This window comes from Lemur catta, chromosome 3 (assembly GCF_020740605.2).
Source record: "Lemur catta isolate mLemCat1 chromosome 3, mLemCat1.pri, whole genome shotgun sequence".
NCBI lineage: Eukaryota > Metazoa > Chordata > Mammalia > Primates > Lemuridae > Lemur > Lemur catta.
In genome coordinates, this window is record NC_059130.1 from 122,692,657 (window position 1) to 122,712,677 (window position 20,021).

At 45.9% G+C, this 20,021-nt stretch overlaps 1 protein-coding gene across 1 annotated transcript; it reads left to right on the top strand.

The window, feature by feature from the left end:
• The first annotated feature begins 657 nt into the window (after window positions 1-657).
• Window positions 658-17,556, top strand: NOL9 (nucleolar protein 9). The gene is made up of 12 exons (XM_045546273.1): window positions 658-1,124; window positions 1,944-2,163; window positions 2,815-2,942; window positions 5,908-6,043; window positions 6,161-6,257; window positions 6,825-6,922; window positions 10,843-11,004; window positions 11,208-11,505; window positions 11,899-12,010; window positions 14,940-15,117; window positions 16,421-16,554; window positions 17,240-17,556. The coding sequence occupies exons 1-12, from the start codon at window positions 747-749 to the stop codon at window positions 17,381-17,383; spliced, it is 2,085 nt and encodes a 694-aa protein (XP_045402229.1). The 5' UTR covers window positions 658-746; the 3' UTR covers window positions 17,384-17,556.
• Window positions 17,557-20,021: the final 2,465 nt, after the last annotated feature.

Consider the following 20,021-nt stretch of genomic DNA (forward strand, 5'->3'; position numbering starts at 1 on the left):
GAACTGGGCAGGGCAAAGGCACGGATGCAAACCAGGTGGCACCGAATGACCCTTCCTCTGGACGGTTGTGGGTTCCATCCTTGCTCTGGCGCCTGTGGCTTCACCTGGCTCAGAAAGGGAGCCCTGGCATGCTGGGGGGAGGGGGGAGGCTGGGACACAACTACCCTTGGCCCTTGAGGGAGTCTGTGTAGGCAGTTACTGTTAGGGAGCTGTGGGTTTTAGAACTGTTTACCTGGGCCTCAGTTTACCGAATGTGACATGGCTTTGAGTTGCCCCCCCATCCCTACCCCCCAGTCTTCAGTTTTCTGGAACTGAAATCTGAGCGAATCATCATAGTTTCACCTTGTTACACAGGGTTGCTCCCATCAGCCCGAAGACAAATCCATGCAAACCGAAGGTATGCAAATAGACCGGTTTTGCTTAAAATGCCAACCCTGGAGCTTTTTCTGCAGGGGAAAAAAATCCCAGGTGGATTTCCGGAGAGGCGGACCCGGGGCTGGGCCCAGGGTGTCTGGCTTTCTCTCTGAAACCAGTCCGGGGGGAGCTTTTGCATAATGTAAATGGGGCCCTCGTTGGGAGAGCAGAGCGCACCCCCAGGCCGGCTGGGGCCTCCCAGCGCGCTGCCGGAAACCGCCGGCAGAGGGCGCCAGCGGCTCCAAGACCGCTCCTTTCAGCGGCTTGGCGGACTGCGGGGCGGACGACGGGATCTCGCGAGATTCTCGCGCGACTTCCGCCGGCGGACCAGCATGGCGGACTCGCTGCAGCAGCACAAACGGGGTCCCTGCCGCTCCACATGGCTACGGGCCCGCAAGGCCCGGCCCCAGCTCGTCCTCAGCCGTAGGCCCCGCCGCCGGCTCAAGCACCTACGCTGGTGCGCCCGGCGGCGCCTGCGGCGGCGGCTGTTGCAAGCCCAGGCGGCTGGCGCGGACTGGAGAGATGTCGCTTGCCAGGTGTCGCACACGGATGAAGCCCGGAGGCCCAAGACCGCGGCCCCTAACCCACCCCCCAGCGCGACCCCGACCCCGGTCGCGGCCCCCTCCCGGCCTTGCTCTGCGCTTCTCCCCATCCCTCCCGTGCGGCCGGTGGGCCCGGGCCGCGCGTTGCTTCTGCTGCCAGTCCAGCAGGTGGGTCGCGCCAGCGGGAGCCCCTGGTGGATAGAGCGGGGTGGAGACGCAGCCCCAGGGAGTTACAGTGTAGGAGAAGACTGTGGTCCCTCTGGACCTGTTCTCTGGCTGCAAGTCAGATTCAAGTCTGTGCGTCGTTGCGGTGGTAACTAGGTTCCCCCTGAGCAGCAAGGTAACGGGTCCCGTGCCACTGGGTCCTTAGGCGTTCAGAGCTGAAAGGGTTTTTAATAGTAAATATAATGATAGGTTGCAATTATTAGGAACTTAGAAATGGCAAGCTGTAAGGATTCTAAGTGTTTTAGGTGTATGAAACCATATAATACTCCCAGCTCTCTTACACGTTTACAGAGGAGACAGGTTACATAACTTGCCAGAAGTTCTACAGTAGAGGCAGAACTAGGAGTCGAAATCAGGCAGCCTAATTCAGCACCCTTATTCCTCACATATGCTCTGGTAGGGGAGATCCCCCCTCTAACGCTGAAGGGAAGTGAAAACCCAGGAAGGGGAGAGATTTGGCAAGCAGTGGCCCTTTGTAAGATGGGATGATTGAACCATGAGGAGACAGCAGAGCTGAGTTCGTGGGACCCTCCTGTTCTTCATGTGTTAGTATTCACTGGGCTCTCTCTAGCTGCCATGGGGCATGATCTTCCATTAAAAATATAAAGTACATGATGGTCACGTAGTACAGTGTAATCTGTTACTTAGAAATCGGCTGCCTTTTGATATGTGAGTAGCAAGTTAAGATTTTAGAATTTTTCAGTCATTAGTAACAGGATCTATAATGTTATGTCTTCCTTTGTTTTTTTCTTTTCCTGCTAGGGTTTCACTTTTAGTGGGATCTGCCGTGTGACTTGCCTCTATGGCCAGGTGCAGGTGTTTGGTTTTAACATCAGCCAAGGCCAACCTGCCCAAGATGTCTTCTCTACCTATACCCACTCCCACCTGACTATCAATGCAGTTCGTTACTCGATGCCTGAGAAAAGCAAGAAGGAGATCAAAAGGGAAGCCCGGACTTTGCTCAAATCTCACCTTAACCTGGGTAATGAAAAGAACTGAGTAATTTATTGAGGGCTGACTATGACTATCGTAAGGCTAAAAATATTTAGATGCGTGTTATGGTTTAGACATTGCACTAAGCACTTTATTTAAACCCTTAGAAGGAAGCACCACATGTACTCACCATCAAATTGGTTTCACTGATCATCACCTAAGAGCACATTTAGGAATAACATTAATGGGGTGTCGGGCAGATGTGGGGGGTGGGAGGGGATGGGTGTATACATACATAATGAGTGCGATGGGCACTGTCTAGGGGATGGACACACTTGAAGCTCTGATTCGGGAGCAGTGGGGGGCCAAGGGCAATATACATAACCTAAACTTTTGTACCCCCATAGTATGCTGAAATAAAAAATAATTAAATTAAAAAAAAGATTTCAGAAGGATCTTGAGAATGAAAATACTATTGTTTTCACCATATTACAGACATAATTGTCTAAGGCCACTAAGTTAGTATGTGGCAAACCCAGCCAGGTGTGTTCCTATTATACAATATGGCCCCCTGAGAAAGGCTCTCAAACATAATTCCTACTCTCAAAAAGTTTAGTTTGGACCAAGAGATGATAGACCTAAAGGGCATAGAATTTAGTGCCGTTACTACTTCTAAGGTGGTTCATTTTTCTCTTTTCAGATGACAGATGTTGGTCGATGCAGAATTTTTCTCCTTTGTGTTCTATTGTGTTGCTAGAACATCTGAAAACTTCCACTGTAAAGTTCATAACCAGCTATCCAGGTTTATCCTACATTTTTACACAAGAGGTAGAACAAGTTTTCATTCTTTTTTTTTTTATTTTTTTTCCTCCTCCTCCGAACCAGTTTTCATTCAGAGTTTTGCTAATTACTTGCACCAAAACAGTCATATCAAGTGATTGTGTAGGACGCTGTCTTGGAGGATCAGTCTGTCCTGTTAGTGCTGTAGCTCCTACAGTGTAATGCATGTGTACGGTAAATAGGGACAAAAGGGATGTCGTGAAACATGTCTGTCCTCCCCCTCTTCAGTTTCATTCCCCAGTAAACGCCATCATTTCATATGGTAGTTGGTTAATTGCCTTTTGGGTTTTTAATGGTTATCTTTATAATCTCAATTTATTAACTTGAGACAGTATAAATTTTCTCTACGTGAATGAATAGTTTAAATTAGTTTAAATGTGCTTACACTTTCTTGCATCTTTTTCTTTCCTCACCTCTAAATTTTTTCTGGCTATATTATTCACTTTCTAAAGTCAGGCTCTATTACTGTCATTACCTCCCATGAGCCAGAAGGTTGAGTCTAACCTACAGGATTAGTGGACGGACTGGATATGTGAGGTGTGAGGAAGAATCAAGGAATAACACCAAGATTCCTGGCCTAACCATTTAGGTGCATGGAGTTGCCATTACCTGAGATGGGGGCACTGCAGGAGCAAGTTTAACTATGTTAACTTTGAGGTGCCTGTTAGACATCCGGTTGGAGCTGTCAAGGGGGCAGTTTAATACGTGAGTCTGGAGTTCTGAGGAGAGGTTGGAGATGTAAACAAGGGAGCATTTAGTAGAGAGGACACCCAAGGCCCCAGGGTGGGATAATAATGCTGAGGGAGTTGATAATAGAAACAAGAGGGTTCAAGGTCTGAGCACTGGGACACTCCAAGAGGAGGTCTAGGCAAAGAAGAGGGAGCAGCAGAGGAGCCTGAGAAGGATTGGTCATTGGTGTTAGAGAAGAACCAGGTGTGTGGTGTCCTGGAGGTCAGAAAGGCTTTATTTGTTTGTTTATTTATTTTTAGAGACAGGGTCTTGCTCTGTCACCCAGGCTGGAGTACAGCCATCATAGCTCACCGCAGCCTTGAACTCCTGGGCTTAAGTGTTCCTCCTGCTGCAGCCTCCCAAGTAGCTGGGACTACAGGTGTGCACCGCCATGCCTAGCTAATTTTTTAAAAAATTTTTTGTAGAGACAAGGTCTTGCTATGTCCCTAGGCTGGTGTCCTAGGCTCAAGCGATCCCCAGCCTCCATTTCCCAAAGCTTTGGGATTACAGGCATGAGCCACTGTGCCCAGCCAGGAAGTCTTTAAAGGATACTTAAGTGAACAGCTGTGGTAAGTTCTGCTCATGGTCAGATGAGTGCTGAGAAAGGAGCGTTGGCTGTAGAAGCAGGTCTGGAGGAGTGTGATTCAGCAGACTGCTGGGGGCCTAGTCTGAGGAACGAGGTCAAGAGCCTGGGGGGAGAGGGATGCAAGGATTTTGGTAGTAAAGATATTGCTCTTGTAGAGTTTAGCTGTAAAGGGAGGGAAAGAAATGAAGCAGTAGTTGGGGGGTAGGTGTGATCAAGAGAGTTTTGTATTTTGTTATGAAGAGTGAAAAAAACAACATGGTTGAACACAGCAGGTGGGAGTGCTCCAGAGGACAGGGAGAACTGGTGGTGCCCTGGAGAGGGGAGAAGATGGCCGAGCTGTGTCAGTGAGGTGACCACGAGGGGTGGGTCTGTTCTGTGCTGTGTAGGCTGGGAGCGCTGGCAGTTCAGAGGAGAGGGCCAGAGGCAGGCAGTTCTGTTTCCTGCTGCACCGGAGAGATGGAGTCGGGGCCCTCACTGCACGAGACGGTAGGTGGAGTTGGGGGTTTGAAGTGAGAGGAGAGGTATGAAGTGAGAGCAGGACGACCAGTGGACTACTGCGTTTACATTTTAACCTGCGGATCAGGGCCACTGACGGGGAAACGGAATTGGGTGTTACCGAGCCTTTGCTGCTTGAAAGTGAATGTTCCAAATGCCGCGGATCAGGCACGTTCATTTTTCATTCATCTTCAGCTTTGTTTTTCTAGGACTTCCTAAACCACTCACTGTTGTTTCTATTCCTTATGTTCTTTCTTGGGTAACTTCCCTCCCCACCCCAGCCCCGATGTGTCAGTACATTCTGGAGTTATTTTTTCATGTAAAGCAGATGGCAAACTTTTGATTTTCTCATTTTATAAAATGTTCATATTTTGCCCTCAGTAATTGGTAGTTGAGCAGAGTGTAGAACTGTAAGGTTAAAAGAATTTTTCCTCAAAACTTTGAAGGCCTTGCTCCTCTCATAGAGTTGCGAGCTACTCTAGAAGCCAGTGTTGCTGACAGGAGGTCTCCCACCAGGCTGCTTATCATTCCTTTTGTGGTACCTTTCTTCTCAGCGTTGCTGAATTGCACGAGGATGTGTGCGTGGTGGCCCTTCCTTCCCCCTCTTCTGCATGGTCAGTTTATTCCATCTGAGGCTCACTTGTTTCACCTGGGGCTGCTCTTCTATTCTGTGGGTTGCTTTCCCCATGGTTTCCTGATACTTCTGCCCTTGGACTTCGCAGACCTGTCTTCCACATCCTTTCAGCTCTGTTTGCATATGTTCTTTGTCTTTTGCTTTATATTTTTGGAGATCGTCTTGACTTTATTTCAGATCGCCAACCTGTTCTATGGTTTGGGCCTTCTCTTGAGTTTTTCTTATGGCAATCCTGCATTACCATGCATTTTCTTTTTCTCTGGAGTTTCCTGCAGAGGTGACAGCAGCTTGGGAGTAAGCATAAGCTGTGAAAACAGAGACAAGGACAACTTTAGGAATAGAGTTTACGAGACTTGCTGATGGGTTGGGTTCTTGGGGGGTGAGAGAAAGGAAAAGATCAAATTTATCTTTTGTACCTCACAACTCTGTAAGACTTAGTTACTTTAGAATTGAAGAAGAAAATATGTATTATTTTCACCTTTCCTTAAAATTTAAACTGTTAATTTCAGAGTCCAACTTTCCAGATTAATACTGAAGGTTTAGCCTTGAAGTCTGTTGGCATCAAAAGAGAGAAGAAAAAAAAAGGCCTTCTTTTATCAAAGAGTGCCCTTTCCACACTGGAAGAGTTAGTCAATGTTTCTTGTGGTAAGTAAGATGCATTGACAAATCTGAATGTTTTTCCACCAAAATCTCAGAGGATTACTACTCAGAATCCTACAGAAGATGGCTAATTTTTGGGACCAATGTTTGTTTCACCTCCAGAAGAAGTAGATGGCTGCCCTATCATTCTAGTTTGTGGATCTCAGGATGTTGGAAAGTCAACATTTAATAGATACCTGATCAACCAGTTGTTAAATAGGTAAGAGTACTTTTATTATGGTTTTGACATATTGCTAGATTTTTTGGCATGAAATGAGGTTTTTGATTTAAGAAACTTGGTGGGAATGCATCTGGGCTTTAGGTGGAAATTGTACACAGCTCTGTGTGTAACCTGCTCAGCTGTGTGTAAAACTGCTGTTCTTCACTGGCCTGCTTTCGAACGTGGTGACAAAGCACTAGGGCAGAGTGACTGCCTCGCCTGTGGGCAAGCTTGCAAGAAGAGACACTTGGTTTCAGAATCTGTATTTGTCCAGATGCTGTTTCTGAATCCAGAGATTCAGAGTAGGGATAAGTTCTGTTGTGTTTTAAAATAAAAGTATTAGGAAGGACCAAGTTGTATCCGTGTAGCGAATGGAAGATGACCATACTTGCACCATTTTCTCTTGACATTTTTTTAAATGCCAGTTGTCATCTTTGTAGCTTTCCACCGAAACTATACTCAGTGCATTATGCCTGTGTATGGCATGAGATCTTCACCATCTGATTTATGCTTTCTACAGAGTAAAACTAGTTAGGATTTTCTTTTTTCTTTCTTAAAAATTTACAGTGTTTCCTGTGTTGACTATTTGGAATGTGATCTGGGACAGACAGAATTTACTCCTCCTGGTTGTATTTCTTTACTTAATGTTACAGAACCAATTCTGGGTATGTATTATATATTTCTCAAATGTCTAGTTTTTATGAAATTCACAAGTACTGATGTTTACAAAAAACTCAAAAGAATATAAAATATTAAAAGTGAATGTGCTCCTACCAAATTCATGTTCTTTCCATAACTACTCCTCTAACCTCCAAAAAAAACTATGGTACTCTCTAGGAAATGAGATTCCTGTTCTTTTTGTTTTATGTAAATAAGAAACACACCCTCTCCTGATATTAACATCTTATGTACAACTATCTATACCAAGAAATTAACATTGAATCAATGCTATGTAACCAATTTACAGATTTTTTTTTTTTTTTTTTTGAGACAGGGTCTCTCTGTCACCCAGGGCTAGAGTGCAGTGGTGTCATCATAGCTCACAGCAAACCTCAAACTCCTGGGCTCAAGCAATCCTCCTGCCTCAGCCTCCTGAGTAGCTGGGACTACAAGCACATGCCACCACACTCAGCTAATTTATCTATTTTTTGTAGAGAGTGGGTCTCACTATGTTGCTCAGGCTGTTCTCAAACTCCTGGCCTCAAGCAGTGCTCCCGCATCAGCCTCCCAGAGTGCTAGAATTACAGGCGTGAGCCACCAGGCCCAGCCCAATCTACAAAACAGATTTTACTCAAAATTCACCTGTTGTCCTAGTGTCCTTTTTCTGGTTCAGAGTCTAACCTGGAATTCCACATTGTTTTTTCTTAATGATAAAATTTACATAACGTGATATTTATCAGTTTAGTCATTCATATGTGTACAATTCAGTAGCATTAAATATATTCACAATGTTTATAACCGTCAACACTATCTATATCCAAAACTTTTTTATCATCCCAATATCAAATGTATTCATTAAACAATAACTTCCCTCTGTCCCCTTCCCGGGTGACCTCTATTTTACTTTCTGTCCCGATGAACTTGGCTATTCTCATATAAGTGGAATTATACAATACTTATCCTTCTTTGTCTGGCTTATTTCACTCAGCATAATGTTTTCTAGGTCCATTCTTATTGTAACACATGTCAAAATTTCGTTTTATGGCTCAATATTATTCCATTGTATGTATATATTACATTTTGTTGAACCATTCAACTGTTGATGGACACTTGGGTTGTTTCTACGTTTTGGCTGCTGTGAATAATGGTGCCATCAACATGGGTAGACAAATAGCTCCTCCAGACCTTGCTTTCAGTTCTTTCAGGTACATACCGAGGAGTGGAATTGCTAGGTCAGATGGTAGTTCTACGTTTAATGTTTTGAGAAACTGCCAAAATGTTTTTCACAGTAGTTGTCCTGTTTTATATTCCCAGCAGCAATACATGAGGGTTCTAGTTTCTCCGTATCCTCACTGATGCTGTTATTTTGTTTATAGCTGTCCTAGTAAGTGTGAAGTAATATCTTATTTTGGCTTTGATTTACATTCCTGTAATGACTAATGATGTTGAGCTTGTGCTATTGGATATTTGTGTATCTTCTTTGGAGAAATGTCCTGTTCAAGTCCTTGAACATTGCTCATTTATGAATTGGGTTGGTTGAGTCTAGGAGTTCTTTGTATATTCTAGATATTAATCCCATATCAGATAAATAATCTACAATTACTTTCTCCCGTTCCTGTAGGTTATCTTTTTGCTTTCTTGATAGTATTCTTTGATGTATGAAAGTTCTTTATTTTGATGGAGTTTAGTTTATTTTTTCATTTGTTGCATGTGCTTTTGGTGTTGTATCCATGAAATCATTGCCAAATCCAGTGTCATGAAGGTTTTTGCTAATATTTTCTTCTAAGAGCTTTATAGTCTTAACTCTTAAGTTAGGTCTTTGATCTATTTTGAATTAGCTTTTATGTATGGTATAAGGAACGGGTCCAACGTCATTCTTCTGCATGTGGATATCCAGTTTTCCCAGCATCGTTTGTTGAAGACTGTCCTCGTTCCCATTGAATGGTGTTTGTACCCTTCTGGAAAATCATTTGACCATATGTATGAAAGGTTATTTTGGGGCTCTATATTCTGTTCGATTGGGCTACATGTCTGTTCTTCTGCCGATACCATACTTTTCTTTTGATGTTTTTTTGGGGGGGGGTGGAGATAGGGTCTTGCTCTGTTACCTGGATTACTGTGTAGTTGGTGTCATTGTAGCATCCTGCAACCTCAAACTTCTGGGCTGAAGGAATCCTCCTGTCTCAGCCTCCTGAGTGGCTGGGACTGTAGGCATTCATCACTACGTCACTGTCACTATGTCTGGCTAACTTTTTCTTTTTTGTAGAGATGGTGTCTTGTAGAGATGTTGCTCAGGATGGTCTTGAATTCCTGGCCTCAGGCAATCCTCCTGCCTTGAACTCCCAAAGTGCTGGGATTACAGTAGTGAGCCACCGTGCCCAGCCAATGTCGTTGCTGTTACTACACTAACTTACTTGCCCAGTATTCCTGTATATAACCAGCCTCTCAGTCTGCTGGCTCCCAGACCCACCTGCTCCGGAGCCTTCCACCTCCTCAGCCCTGGCTGCCCCTGCCTAGGCCCCACAGCCCTGCTGACCGTGGCTAACCCATAGCCCCATCCTTTTTTGAGCACTATTGGGCAAAACAAGATGTTCCAGGATAATCTTTTACTTTCCTTTCCATAACCTTGGAATGAATTATTTCTCCAAAAAGCCCTAGTTTTTTCAGTGGAGAATGATAGTTGAAAACCAGGGTCTTGGTACTAGATTTGTTCATTGCCTCTGGCATGTCATTGTTTATAGGTCCTCTCGGTGGATGCAGCTAGAATATATGTGTGTTTAAACCATATGCACCATATGTGTGTGTGCATATGTGCATGTACACGTATCTTTTCTATCGATTTATTGTTATAAAAGCCAGGACTTTATGACTATCATTCTGATTCTAGCCTAACCCCCAAGGGTTCATTCTGGTTAGCCTCACCCTGTTCCGTATTTGGAAGTTCCTTCTCTGGTGGCAAGAAGCCTGGCTGTGATGATTGGCAATATGTTCACATATTTGCTCAGTGCCTCTGTTCAGTCTCCCAACTACACAGGCCAGGCCGGTCCCTCTGCTGCTGGCCCCCTGGATCCCTGGCCTTATTGGTCCCAACTGTGAAGAGAGCCTTGCTGGCTGAATTCCCAGCTCTAGTGACAGTGGCCATGCTGCTGATTGAATCTCTGTCCCAGGTGGCCTGGCACCAACCACACTGACCAGGGGCCACACTCTGCTGACCTTCTTGCCACACAGTCCTGATCACTGGCCTGCTGATGGCGCTGGACCTGGTCCTATGGAACTGCTCAACTGACTCCCTGTCCCCAACCAGAGCAGACAGGAAGTGGCTTGGGCTGGGCAGACCAGTGTGGCAATCGGGAGCGCACACTCTGGAGCCAGGCCGCCTGTGCTCAGGCGAGGCTTGACATTTACTCTCTGACTGTGTTCAAGTTAATGTCTTTCTCAATTTGCTCATCTGTAAAAATAGGGATAATACTACTTCCCTCATAGAGCTTTTTTTAATGAAAATTAGAGACTATGTGAAATACCACGTGAAGAACCTATAACAGAGTCAGTGCTATATTCCAACAGGTGATGCTCTGGCTACGAATTGTCCTTTCACTGGGATGTGAGCTCTTTAAGGGTGGGGGTGTTTGTCTTGTTCACAAATATATACCAAGTATCTGGGCCAAACCCAACACGTTGTAGGTGCTCAGTAAGTGTTTGTTGAACGAATGGCCATCAGGACATAATTGGGATTAGCTGTGTGTGTCAGTGAGCATGTGATTTTGTTAAGTTGAAAGCTCGGGTTTCCAAAACTGCAAGTACAGCTATTCCTATTGGTGGGATGGTCTCAGATTGCCTAAGGACCTTTGTCGGCGATGATGGCTGAAACAAACCCTCACTACCTGTAGCAGTCAGAAATTGATTACTCTTGTCTTTATCTTCATAGGACCACCTTTCTCCCACCAGAGGACACCGCAGAAGATGGTGTATTATGGGAAAACTTCTTGTAAAAACGACTATGAAAATTACATTGAGATAATAAAATATGTGTTCAGCTCTTACAAGAGAGAGTCTCCTCTCATCATCAACACAATGGGCTGGGTGTTAGGTAAGGCTGCACCTCTGCAGGCGGAGGACGGGCAGCGTGAGCACACTCTTGGCTCCCAGGCATTCGTGCTGAAGCCCAGTTTTTAAGAGATGCCTTCTTATTGGTTGTTTCTTTGTCTTAGAACAACTGTACTCATTTCTTGTAGGAATGTATCATTGTTCTTTAGTGCATCAACTGTGCTAATGTCATCTCCTTCCTCACAGATGAAGGGCTTTTGCTTCTCATTGATCTGATCCGATTGCTGTCTCCCAGCCACGTCGTTCAGTTCAGTTCTGCCCACAGTAAATACATGCCAACCCTCACCCCGGGCTATGTAGATGACAAGGATGGCTTGTACACAAAAAGCAAGTCCAAGATAAGAAATCAAGGCTTCAAACTTGCAGAATTTGCAGAGAATTTGGAATTTGCTGATGAAGAAAAAGAGAGTCTGGTTGTGTTTACTGGACATAAACTAATGCGCGTTCATTCGGAGTTTGCATTCAGAATAACTCCAAGAAATAGGTAAAGAAACCATCTTTTGGCTTTCCTTCAGTTGAACAAGGCATTCTGTTGTCAATTCCTTAAAAGTACTAAGTCCTCTAAAATTTTTCAAATCTGCTACATCTATACATTTACAAAGGAGAATCAGCTGTGTTTTGAACTGTCATTTTCCCAGTGGAAATATCCAGTAGTGTTCTCCAGGTCTGGTGACCAAGAGCTCTGACTTAAAGGAGAGTATTTATACTTCCTGGTTTTTTAGCTGGGGGTCTGCCAAGGCAAGACCCACAGATGCTAGGGTAGGGGTGTCTCAAAGCCAAGCCTAGCGCTGGGCGTGGATATAATCTCCATTTTCTGAGTGGAAGGTGGTAATGGCAGGTCAAATCGCTACTTACCTCGTTGTGATTTACTTTGCAGAGAATTACATAACAAAATTCTTCGAGATCTGGCTGTGCTAGGTTACCTTGGCCAGCTGCAGCCCCCGGTGCCAAAGCCACTCAGTCCTTTACATGGTCTGACACCCTATCAGGTAATCTGAACTTGTGGGAGAAATTTTCTTCATTTTGTTTACTTGACACAAACTTCTGTGGCTTTCTCTGTGCTGGGCACTCTTCTAACCACTTTATAACTCGTCGCTCATTTGATCCTCAGAACAATCCTATGATGAAGGTTGTGTAATTATCCCTATTTTCCAGAGAAACTAAGGTGCAGAGAGCCTAAGGGATCCCGCACAAGTGGCCAGGCTGGGACCCAGACCCAGGCGGTCCCACTCCAGCGTCCCTGCTCTGGAGCGTAGCTCTGTGCTTGGTGCAAATGTTCCACCTAATCCCAGTGGCTACTCCAGCACTTCTTTTTACTGGCTGTATGTGACTCAGTTTCTCATCTTTGGAACGGTATAATTCCCATCCCAAAATACTTGGCAAAAAAGAAATTAAAAAAGGAAAAAAAAAAAAACAGGGGTAATACCACCCTCATAGAATGACTGTACGGATTCAGGGAGTGTTCACAGCGGCACCTGGCACCCAGAGAGCACTGTCAAAGTGTTCAGTATTACTATTGTCCGAAGTAGATTCTAGGCCAGGCGCCGTGGCTCATGCCTGTAATCCTAGCACTACGGGAAGCAGGAGCAGTGCTTGAGTTCAGGAGTTCAAGACCACCCTGGGCAAGAGCAAGACCCCATCTCTACAAAAAATAGAAAAATTAGCTGGGTGCAGTGGTGCGTGCCTATAGTCCCAGCTACTTGGGAGGCAGAAGCAGGAGGATCGCTTGAGCCCAGGAGTTTGAGGTTGCAGTGAGTTATGATGATGCCACTGCACTCTACCCTGGGCAACAGAGCAAGACCCTGTCTCAAAAAAAAAAAAAAAAAAAGATTCCAACAGCAGAACATTTGCAACTTAGAATCCAGGTTGCTGAGAATTCTTTAGGATTTGGGGTGATGAAAAAACAAAAACAGTGACAGGTAGCATTTCCTAAATGTTTATTCTGTGAGTACTCTGTTCTAAGCCTGTGTTAACACCTTTACTCACAGTGGTCCTGTTATTATCCCCATTTTATAGATGATCTAATGTTAAAACCAAGGCAGGGACTCAGAGTCAGCTTGGCCAGAATGGCACTGTTGAAAGCTGGGGCTGGAACTGGAGCCCAGGCAGCCCAACTCTGTACAGCCCATCTGGTTTTGAGCGCTCGCCCTGGCCTGGCACTCTGCCAAGCACTTCCCATGGACGGGCTTAGTGATCTGTGAGGGGGATGCTGTGACATTCCTCATTTACTGCTTTGAAAACAGCACAGTCGGGGAGGCACTTGCCTAGCGGTGGACCTGGACGGCAGGGCGGGGTCTCCCAGATGTGACGGCCAGATGGGCCCCACTGGAGAGTCTAAGGCGGTTTGTTTAATTGGGATTTTGCTTTACAGCATCATTTGTTTGCTGGGAGATGCTCTGTAAGAACTTAAAATTTATCTGCGAGTAATTTAAGCTGCCCTTTGTTGTTTCATATTTATTTATTTATTTTATTTCATTTTATTTATTTATTTTTTTTGTTCTGTCACTTGGGCTAGAGTGCTGAGGTGCCCAGCCCCTCATGTTTATTTTTAACATCTAAATTAATATGTATCACAAAATACTTTTCTACTTTGAAAATTTGGAATTACCTGAAAAGTTGTAACTTAGTATGTTTGAGCTCAGGATTTCGAGACCAGCCTGAGCAAGAGCAAGACCCTGTCTCTACTAAAAATAGAAAGAAATTATAGGGACAGCTAAAAATACATATATAGAAAAATTAGCTGGGCATGATGGCACATGCCTGTGGTCCCAGCTCCTCGGGAGGCTGAGGCAGGAGGATCACTTGAGCCCAGGAGTTTGAGGCTGCTGTGAGCTAGGCTGATGCCGCGGCACTCTAGCCTGTGCAACAGAGTGAGACTCTGTCACAAAAAAAAAAAAATTATAACTTAGTAATTTATCTTGTGTTCCAGGAATTTTGATCCATTTTCCTTAATTCATTGTATTACACTAAGAAATGAATAGAGGCCTTTTCTCAGTGAATTGGTTTTTACTTTCTTATATCAGGAAACTCTCAGTGAGTGGGGTTTCACAGGGACTCAGCTGGAAGTCTCTCTCTACTTAATTTTATTTAATTTTTTAAAAAGATTTTATCTTTTAGTGCTGGCTGGAGTGCAGCTGCTGTTCATGGGAGCAATCATAGCACACTGCAGCCTCCGAAGCTTGGCCTCAAGTGATTTTCCTGTGTAACTAACTGGACTAAAGGCGTGCACCACCGCGCCCAGCTCTTGCTCTGCTTTGACTCATTTAGGACATCCCTAACCTTTTTCCTTTTTTTTAAAGAGACAAGGTCTCCCTGTACCGTCCCTGAGTACAGACGCATCTCTTTAGATGAGAAAGTTGCAGGCATTTGGTTTAAAATTCTAGCACATGTTGCTGGTATACAAGAAAGTTGTGGGCTGGGTGCAGTGGCTCACGCCTGTAATCCCAGCACTCTGGAAGACTGAGGCAGGAGGATCGCTTCAAGCCAGGAGTTCAAGATCAGCCTGGACAACATAGGAGACCTCATCTCTACAAAAAATTTAAAAAATTAGCTAGGTGTGCTAGTATAGGCCTATAGTCTCAGCTACTCAGGAGGCTGAGGCAGGAGTTTGGCTTGAGCCTAGGAGTTCAAGGCTACAGTGAACTGTGATGGTGCCACTGTACTCCAGCCTGGATGACAGAGCAAGACCTTGTCCCAAAAATACAAGAAAAAAGAAATTTGTGTACGTTTCTTAGGGTCTGTGTATTAATGCAGTACAACCATAACCAAATACCGGTTAGTGTTTTTATTCTTTATAGATGCCTTAGGTAGATGGTTTGGAAGCCCTAGCTTTAGATAGCTGGCTACTCAACTTGTAAAACTTAAAAGTAATCTTTCAAAGTAGAAATTAATAGAGGGAGATGCTGATTTATCTTCCAGGTCCCCTTCAATGCAGTCGCACTCAGGATTACCCACTCCGACGTCGCCCCTACCCACATCCTGTACGCTGTCAATGCCAGCTGGGTTGGACTTTGCAAGATCCTGGATGACGTCAGAGGGTACACAAATGGGCCGATCCTGCTTGCCCAGACTCCTATCTGTGACTGTTTGGGATTTGGTGAGTCTGAGAGGAAAACATGCCCATGAACCTACTGAAATGGATCCCCGTCCAAGACCAGCCGTGGATGACTGGTCTTGACCTTGTAGCTCTCTCTTAGCTGGAGAGGTCAGAGAGGTCCTCACTCTTCTATACCGCCTGCCTCAGGGGTTGGAGGCCAGGAAGGAAGCAGCCCTTTCTCTGCCTCCTGCCAGCTCCTCTAAATCTAGGATTCCTGAGGGCCCATCCTGGTCCTCTTCTCATTTGACACCTTTCCCCAGGGCTGTCACGTGCACTGCTGGGCTTTCAATCTTTGTCTTTACGCTGGCTCTTCCATGGTATCCCTCTAGCACAACCGTGCATCTGCCTTCCAAATCCAGGTTCTGGTGGACCCCTCCACTTGGGGGTCTCCTTGGCATCTGAAACACACTTCCAAAGCTGAGGCTCTCTCCTCCCACCCCACTACCCCTTCCTTTCCCCGGGTCTGTGCAGAGTCCCTTGGGAGATTGACTCAAGCTCAGGTTGAACCCCAGCTCCTCCTTGGCATCCCCTCACCTTCATTTGCCACTTTCAGCCCATGAGCAGGACTGGTGGCTTCTGTTTTCAAAATACGTCAGATTGTCCACCTCTTGTCACCATGCCAGTTAGCCATCGGCATTTCCACACTGGGCCACTGGGGAAGCTGCTTGATTGGATCCTCCACTTCCACCCCTCAAGTCACGAGTGACCGGAACACAGACCCAGTTTGTGCCAGAGGCTGGCACTTCCCATCACTAGGATCTGGGATCTGGAGCAGGGCTCAAAGCGCCCAGAAGGATTAGGTCCCTGCCTGCTTCACCAACCCTGGCTCCCCAAGGTCCATAAATGACAGTATGTAGTTTTGAAAGGGTGTTGGAACTAAGTAACCCCAAAGTAACAAAATTCTTAATTAAGTGCGCGTTTCAGGTTTGTGCAACACTGTGCTTCTCAAAAGCATTTCCACAGAAACTGTCACTTCAGACAGACCATAAAGAAGGAATGGTGACGGGGAAAGATGGCATCATCATCGTTGTGCTTCTCCATGATGGCTTTTCTCTTTGACCTGTGCACCCCTTAATTAAATCTACCTCGGCCTTTTGCATGTAACACACTTCTGTTCCTCACAGCTGAACAAAGGGACGGTACAAAAAGTCTTTGAATTTTCAAGTACTCCATCTCTTGGTTTTCTTATATTTTCCAAGCAAAACAGTTGAAATTGAAACTTATTTTCAAAGCCATTCCGCAGTTTCTATGGTAGTGAGGTTTACTGTCTTCTGGAAAGGGTGATCTTTGTGTTGTCTTGTAGGCATCTGTAGGGGCATTGACATGGAGAAGCGGCTGTACCACATCCTCACCCCTGTGCCCCCAGAAGAGCTAAGAACTGTGAATTGTCTGCTTGTTGGAGCTGTTTCCATTCCACACTGTGTCTTCAAGAACCAGGTAAGCCTGACCCAGGCACAGCCCTGGAGGGAGCCCGGCCGGGTCCACAGGAAGCGAGGAGCTGCAGTAGGCTGAGAGTCACAGGAACAAGGCTACCTGTCTGGGAAACCTGTGCTTCGTTATGGATCCTCAATGAGGCAAGACAGTGTCAGGGTGGCCTCTAGGGCCCAAGACGGTGCATTGCCGTCACTTGGGGTCCAGAGCCCTGTGGCAGAGCCATTACCATGGGAGGAGGTTGTGTTGGAGAGAGTGGAGGTGCCTCCCCAGGATTACCCCTCCCAAGGACAGTCTTCAGACACACCCCTGTCTGGGGCTTGCTGGCCAAGGGTGTCTGTGTGGCCCCCAGTGACAGCCACAGGGGCTGCCAGTGGGCTGGGGGCAGTGGGTGTTCCTGCCATTCTCACCTGCTTGTTGCACATACTGAGACAGAGGCACACACCACACGCACTTGCTCTGATGCTGTGTGATGAGTGTGTGGAACTGAGCCAGACAGAAAGGCACAGGCACGGTTACGGGGCCAGTTGCTCCATGGGGGGCCTGTGAGGGAAGGGATCAAATGCCTGATGAGAGCAAGAGGTCCTCTGGCTCTCACTCTAACACTGTCTTCCGGGTGAGAAATAAAACACCATATACTCTTCCAGGCTCTATCTAGAGCATTTCCATGCATTCTGTGTTTCCATTTCAGCGTGGGCTCGAAGGGACGATACCTTACATCACAACAGATTACAATTTTAAACTTCCTGGAGCGTCAGAGAAGGTTGGAGCAAGAGAACCTGAGGAAAGACGTAGAGGGAAACTACACCCAAAATCTAAGCTCTATCGAAAATGAACTGTTTTTATTGAGAAAAGACACTTTTCTACCAGGAAGCTTTATCTCAAGCCTGACAACAAGAGACTTGAAGGGGTTTTGTGGCCGTGAATGGTGCTCTTATGTAGCAAGAGTGTTCAGTGTAACTTGTGTGATAGTTTCAAGTTTCTCTTTTAAAGCTACATGAGCCAGAATTTTCCCTATTCTTCTGCATGGTTGCTCACACTTGCTGTCTGGTGTGTTTTCTAAAGGGATTTAATGCAGCAGGGGAAGTTTGTATGCCATTAAAAACGGAATACAGTTGTCCTCCAAAAGTTCTTCAAGGTCCTGGTTATTGGAATCAGGATAAAAATAGGGAAACTGGGGCCACAAAAATATACCACGAAGGAAGGAGGAAGGCTGACCGGCGGGGTCTCGAGCATGGCAGACGTGGAGGCTGGCCTCGCTCTCACCTGAGCCACGTGCACACTGAGGGGCCCACGAGGGTGGGCACAGCCCTGGGTGGTCGTTCTTACTTCTGTTCACTTGATGCAGTTGTGTTTGGTCCCTCACATTCAATCAAGGTTTAATAGATAAAAGTTTGGGTTCAGGAGTCCTTCATTTTTTTTTAAATCCTGTGGTGTTGTGCTGAGGAAATTGCTTTCAAATCTGGACAGCCTCTTCAGGGGGCTTTTTAGAAGTTGATGTGTCCTAATTGACTTCTTATCTGAGGCCAAAGACAAAACCGTGGGGCAGAGCTGTTTGGAAGAAGGACCGTCAGGCCAGCTCTCATGCAAAGCCTGGGTGTTGCCTGTGGGTAGCTGGACCTGAACTTGAACATGGGCAGCGCTGTGCCATTGAGAGCTCCGTGCCGGGGCCAGGGGCGGAGATGCTGCTGCTCTTCATGCTCTCCGTGGTGCTCGGGATTCTTTATCCTCTCGTGTTGGACGTGGTTTTTGTAAACAAGGATGATGGGCCAGGTCATGTCATTTCTGTGTGTGAGACAGTGGCATATTTGTCGAGGCAGCGTTTCAGACTGGTGTGACGGCTGTACCGCGGAAATCCAGCTTCCCAGTATGATCATGTGGAAAGGCTGTCACTGGGATGTGTGGGTCTTCACTTTTGTGTTCATTGAACTGTTGTCACTGATGTTATTGTCCCGAGTATGTTGTGGTGGCTCCTCAGCAAAGGACTTAAGCGCAGGAACCCTTGTCACCATGGTTAGTTTTGATACTCTACAAGACCAGTGAGTCTAACTTCTTAGTTACCTCTTGCTTATGTCTAAATTTAGCTTTTTTGTGTCATGTTTTACTATTGTGGCCTTGCAGGGAATTATAAGACTCTTCCCCCCTCAGCTTTTTGCCGCTTTCCCCTATTCCTGTGTCTTTACGGCAATACCCACTGTAGGTCATTAGCAGCAAGTCTCTGGGAGAATGAGATTATAGTGGTGCCCTATAATTTGCATTTTCATCAAATCCAGGTTTGCCTTTAACGTTTAAATGCCGGCCTTTAAGGATGTCATGTCTCTCTCTCCAGTCCTCATCAGTAAAGGAAAAACCATCGCCCCTAGAGGGAGCTGTCAGCCATCTGTTAGGTGGCTGTCCTGGGGCTGTAGTGGCCGGGGAAGCCAGGAGGCCGCACAGGGCTTTGGCCAGGGGATTCCGAGATCCTGGAGAATTGGCTCTGGTCAGCCCCAGGCCGTGCCTGGTCAGACCTGCTACAGCGCCATCCACCCTGGGTGTCCATCCATTCGATTATCGATGCCAGTGGCTTTAAGGGTATTCAAAGAAAGGAGGAAATTATATTTTTTGTCCTTTCTGCAGTCTGTTATGGTTCGGAATACGTAGTAAGGAGTTCTCCATTGGAGTTATTTATTTATTTGTTTGTCACTCTGTTGCCCAGGCTTGGATTGTAGTGGCGAGATTGTAGCTCACTGCAGCCTCAAACTCCTGGGCCAAGCGATCCTCCCACCTCAGTCTCCCCTGTGGCTGGGACTACAGGTGCACACACCACCATACCCAGCTAATTCTTCAAAATTTTTGCAGAGACAGAGTCTCACTATGTTGCCCAGGCTGGTCTTGAGCTCCTGGCCTCAAGTGATCCTTCTGCCTCAGCCTCCCAGAGTTCTGGGATTACAGGCGTGAGCCACTGTGCCCAGCCTCCATTGGAGTTATTCTTTACAAAAACTCATAATCATTTTCTGTGTGTGATTTCTAAAGTAGTACATGCTTATTTTAAGAAAATTACAGAAATATATAACTTAGGAAATGAAAACCCTTAGTTGTCAATTTTTGTGGTTCTTTAAAATTCGTTCTTTTAAAGAGATCCATTCAGAGGAAAAACATATGAAAATTAGCTTTGCATATTCTAGGATTTGTTTTATTTCATAAACTAGTTCTTTTTTCCCTATCCTACTGTTGGGCCCTCTCAGAAGCTGGAATCCCTGTATCCTCTGCAACCAGAGGATACAGGTTGGAGACTGAAGATTCAAGAAAGGAGAGAAGGATATTTGAAGAAGCTTTTCAGGTGCCTCAGACTATGCTTTTTGAGTGCCTACGTGGACGGGGCTTGCTGGAGAAGGTGAGGACCTGGGCTGACCCGGGGAGCCCGTTACCTCCACTGACCCCTTTGATGGACAGACACCTGGGTTTCTGCCTGCCAGGTGTGAGGACCAAACAGT

Excerpts from the sequence above, each read along its gene's own strand:
- NOL9 (XM_045546273.1), top strand. The coding sequence starts at position 747 with ATGGCGGACTCGCTGCAGCAGCACAAACGGGGTCCCTGCCGCTCCACA. Across the intron at positions 6,258-6,824 it reads ATCAACCAGTTGTTAAATAG|TGTTTCCTGTGTTGACTATT; the intron begins GTAAGAGTACTT and ends AAAAATTTACAG. Across the intron at positions 15,118-16,420 it reads CTGTGACTGTTTGGGATTTG|GCATCTGTAGGGGCATTGAC; the intron begins GTGAGTCTGAGA and ends GTTGTCTTGTAG.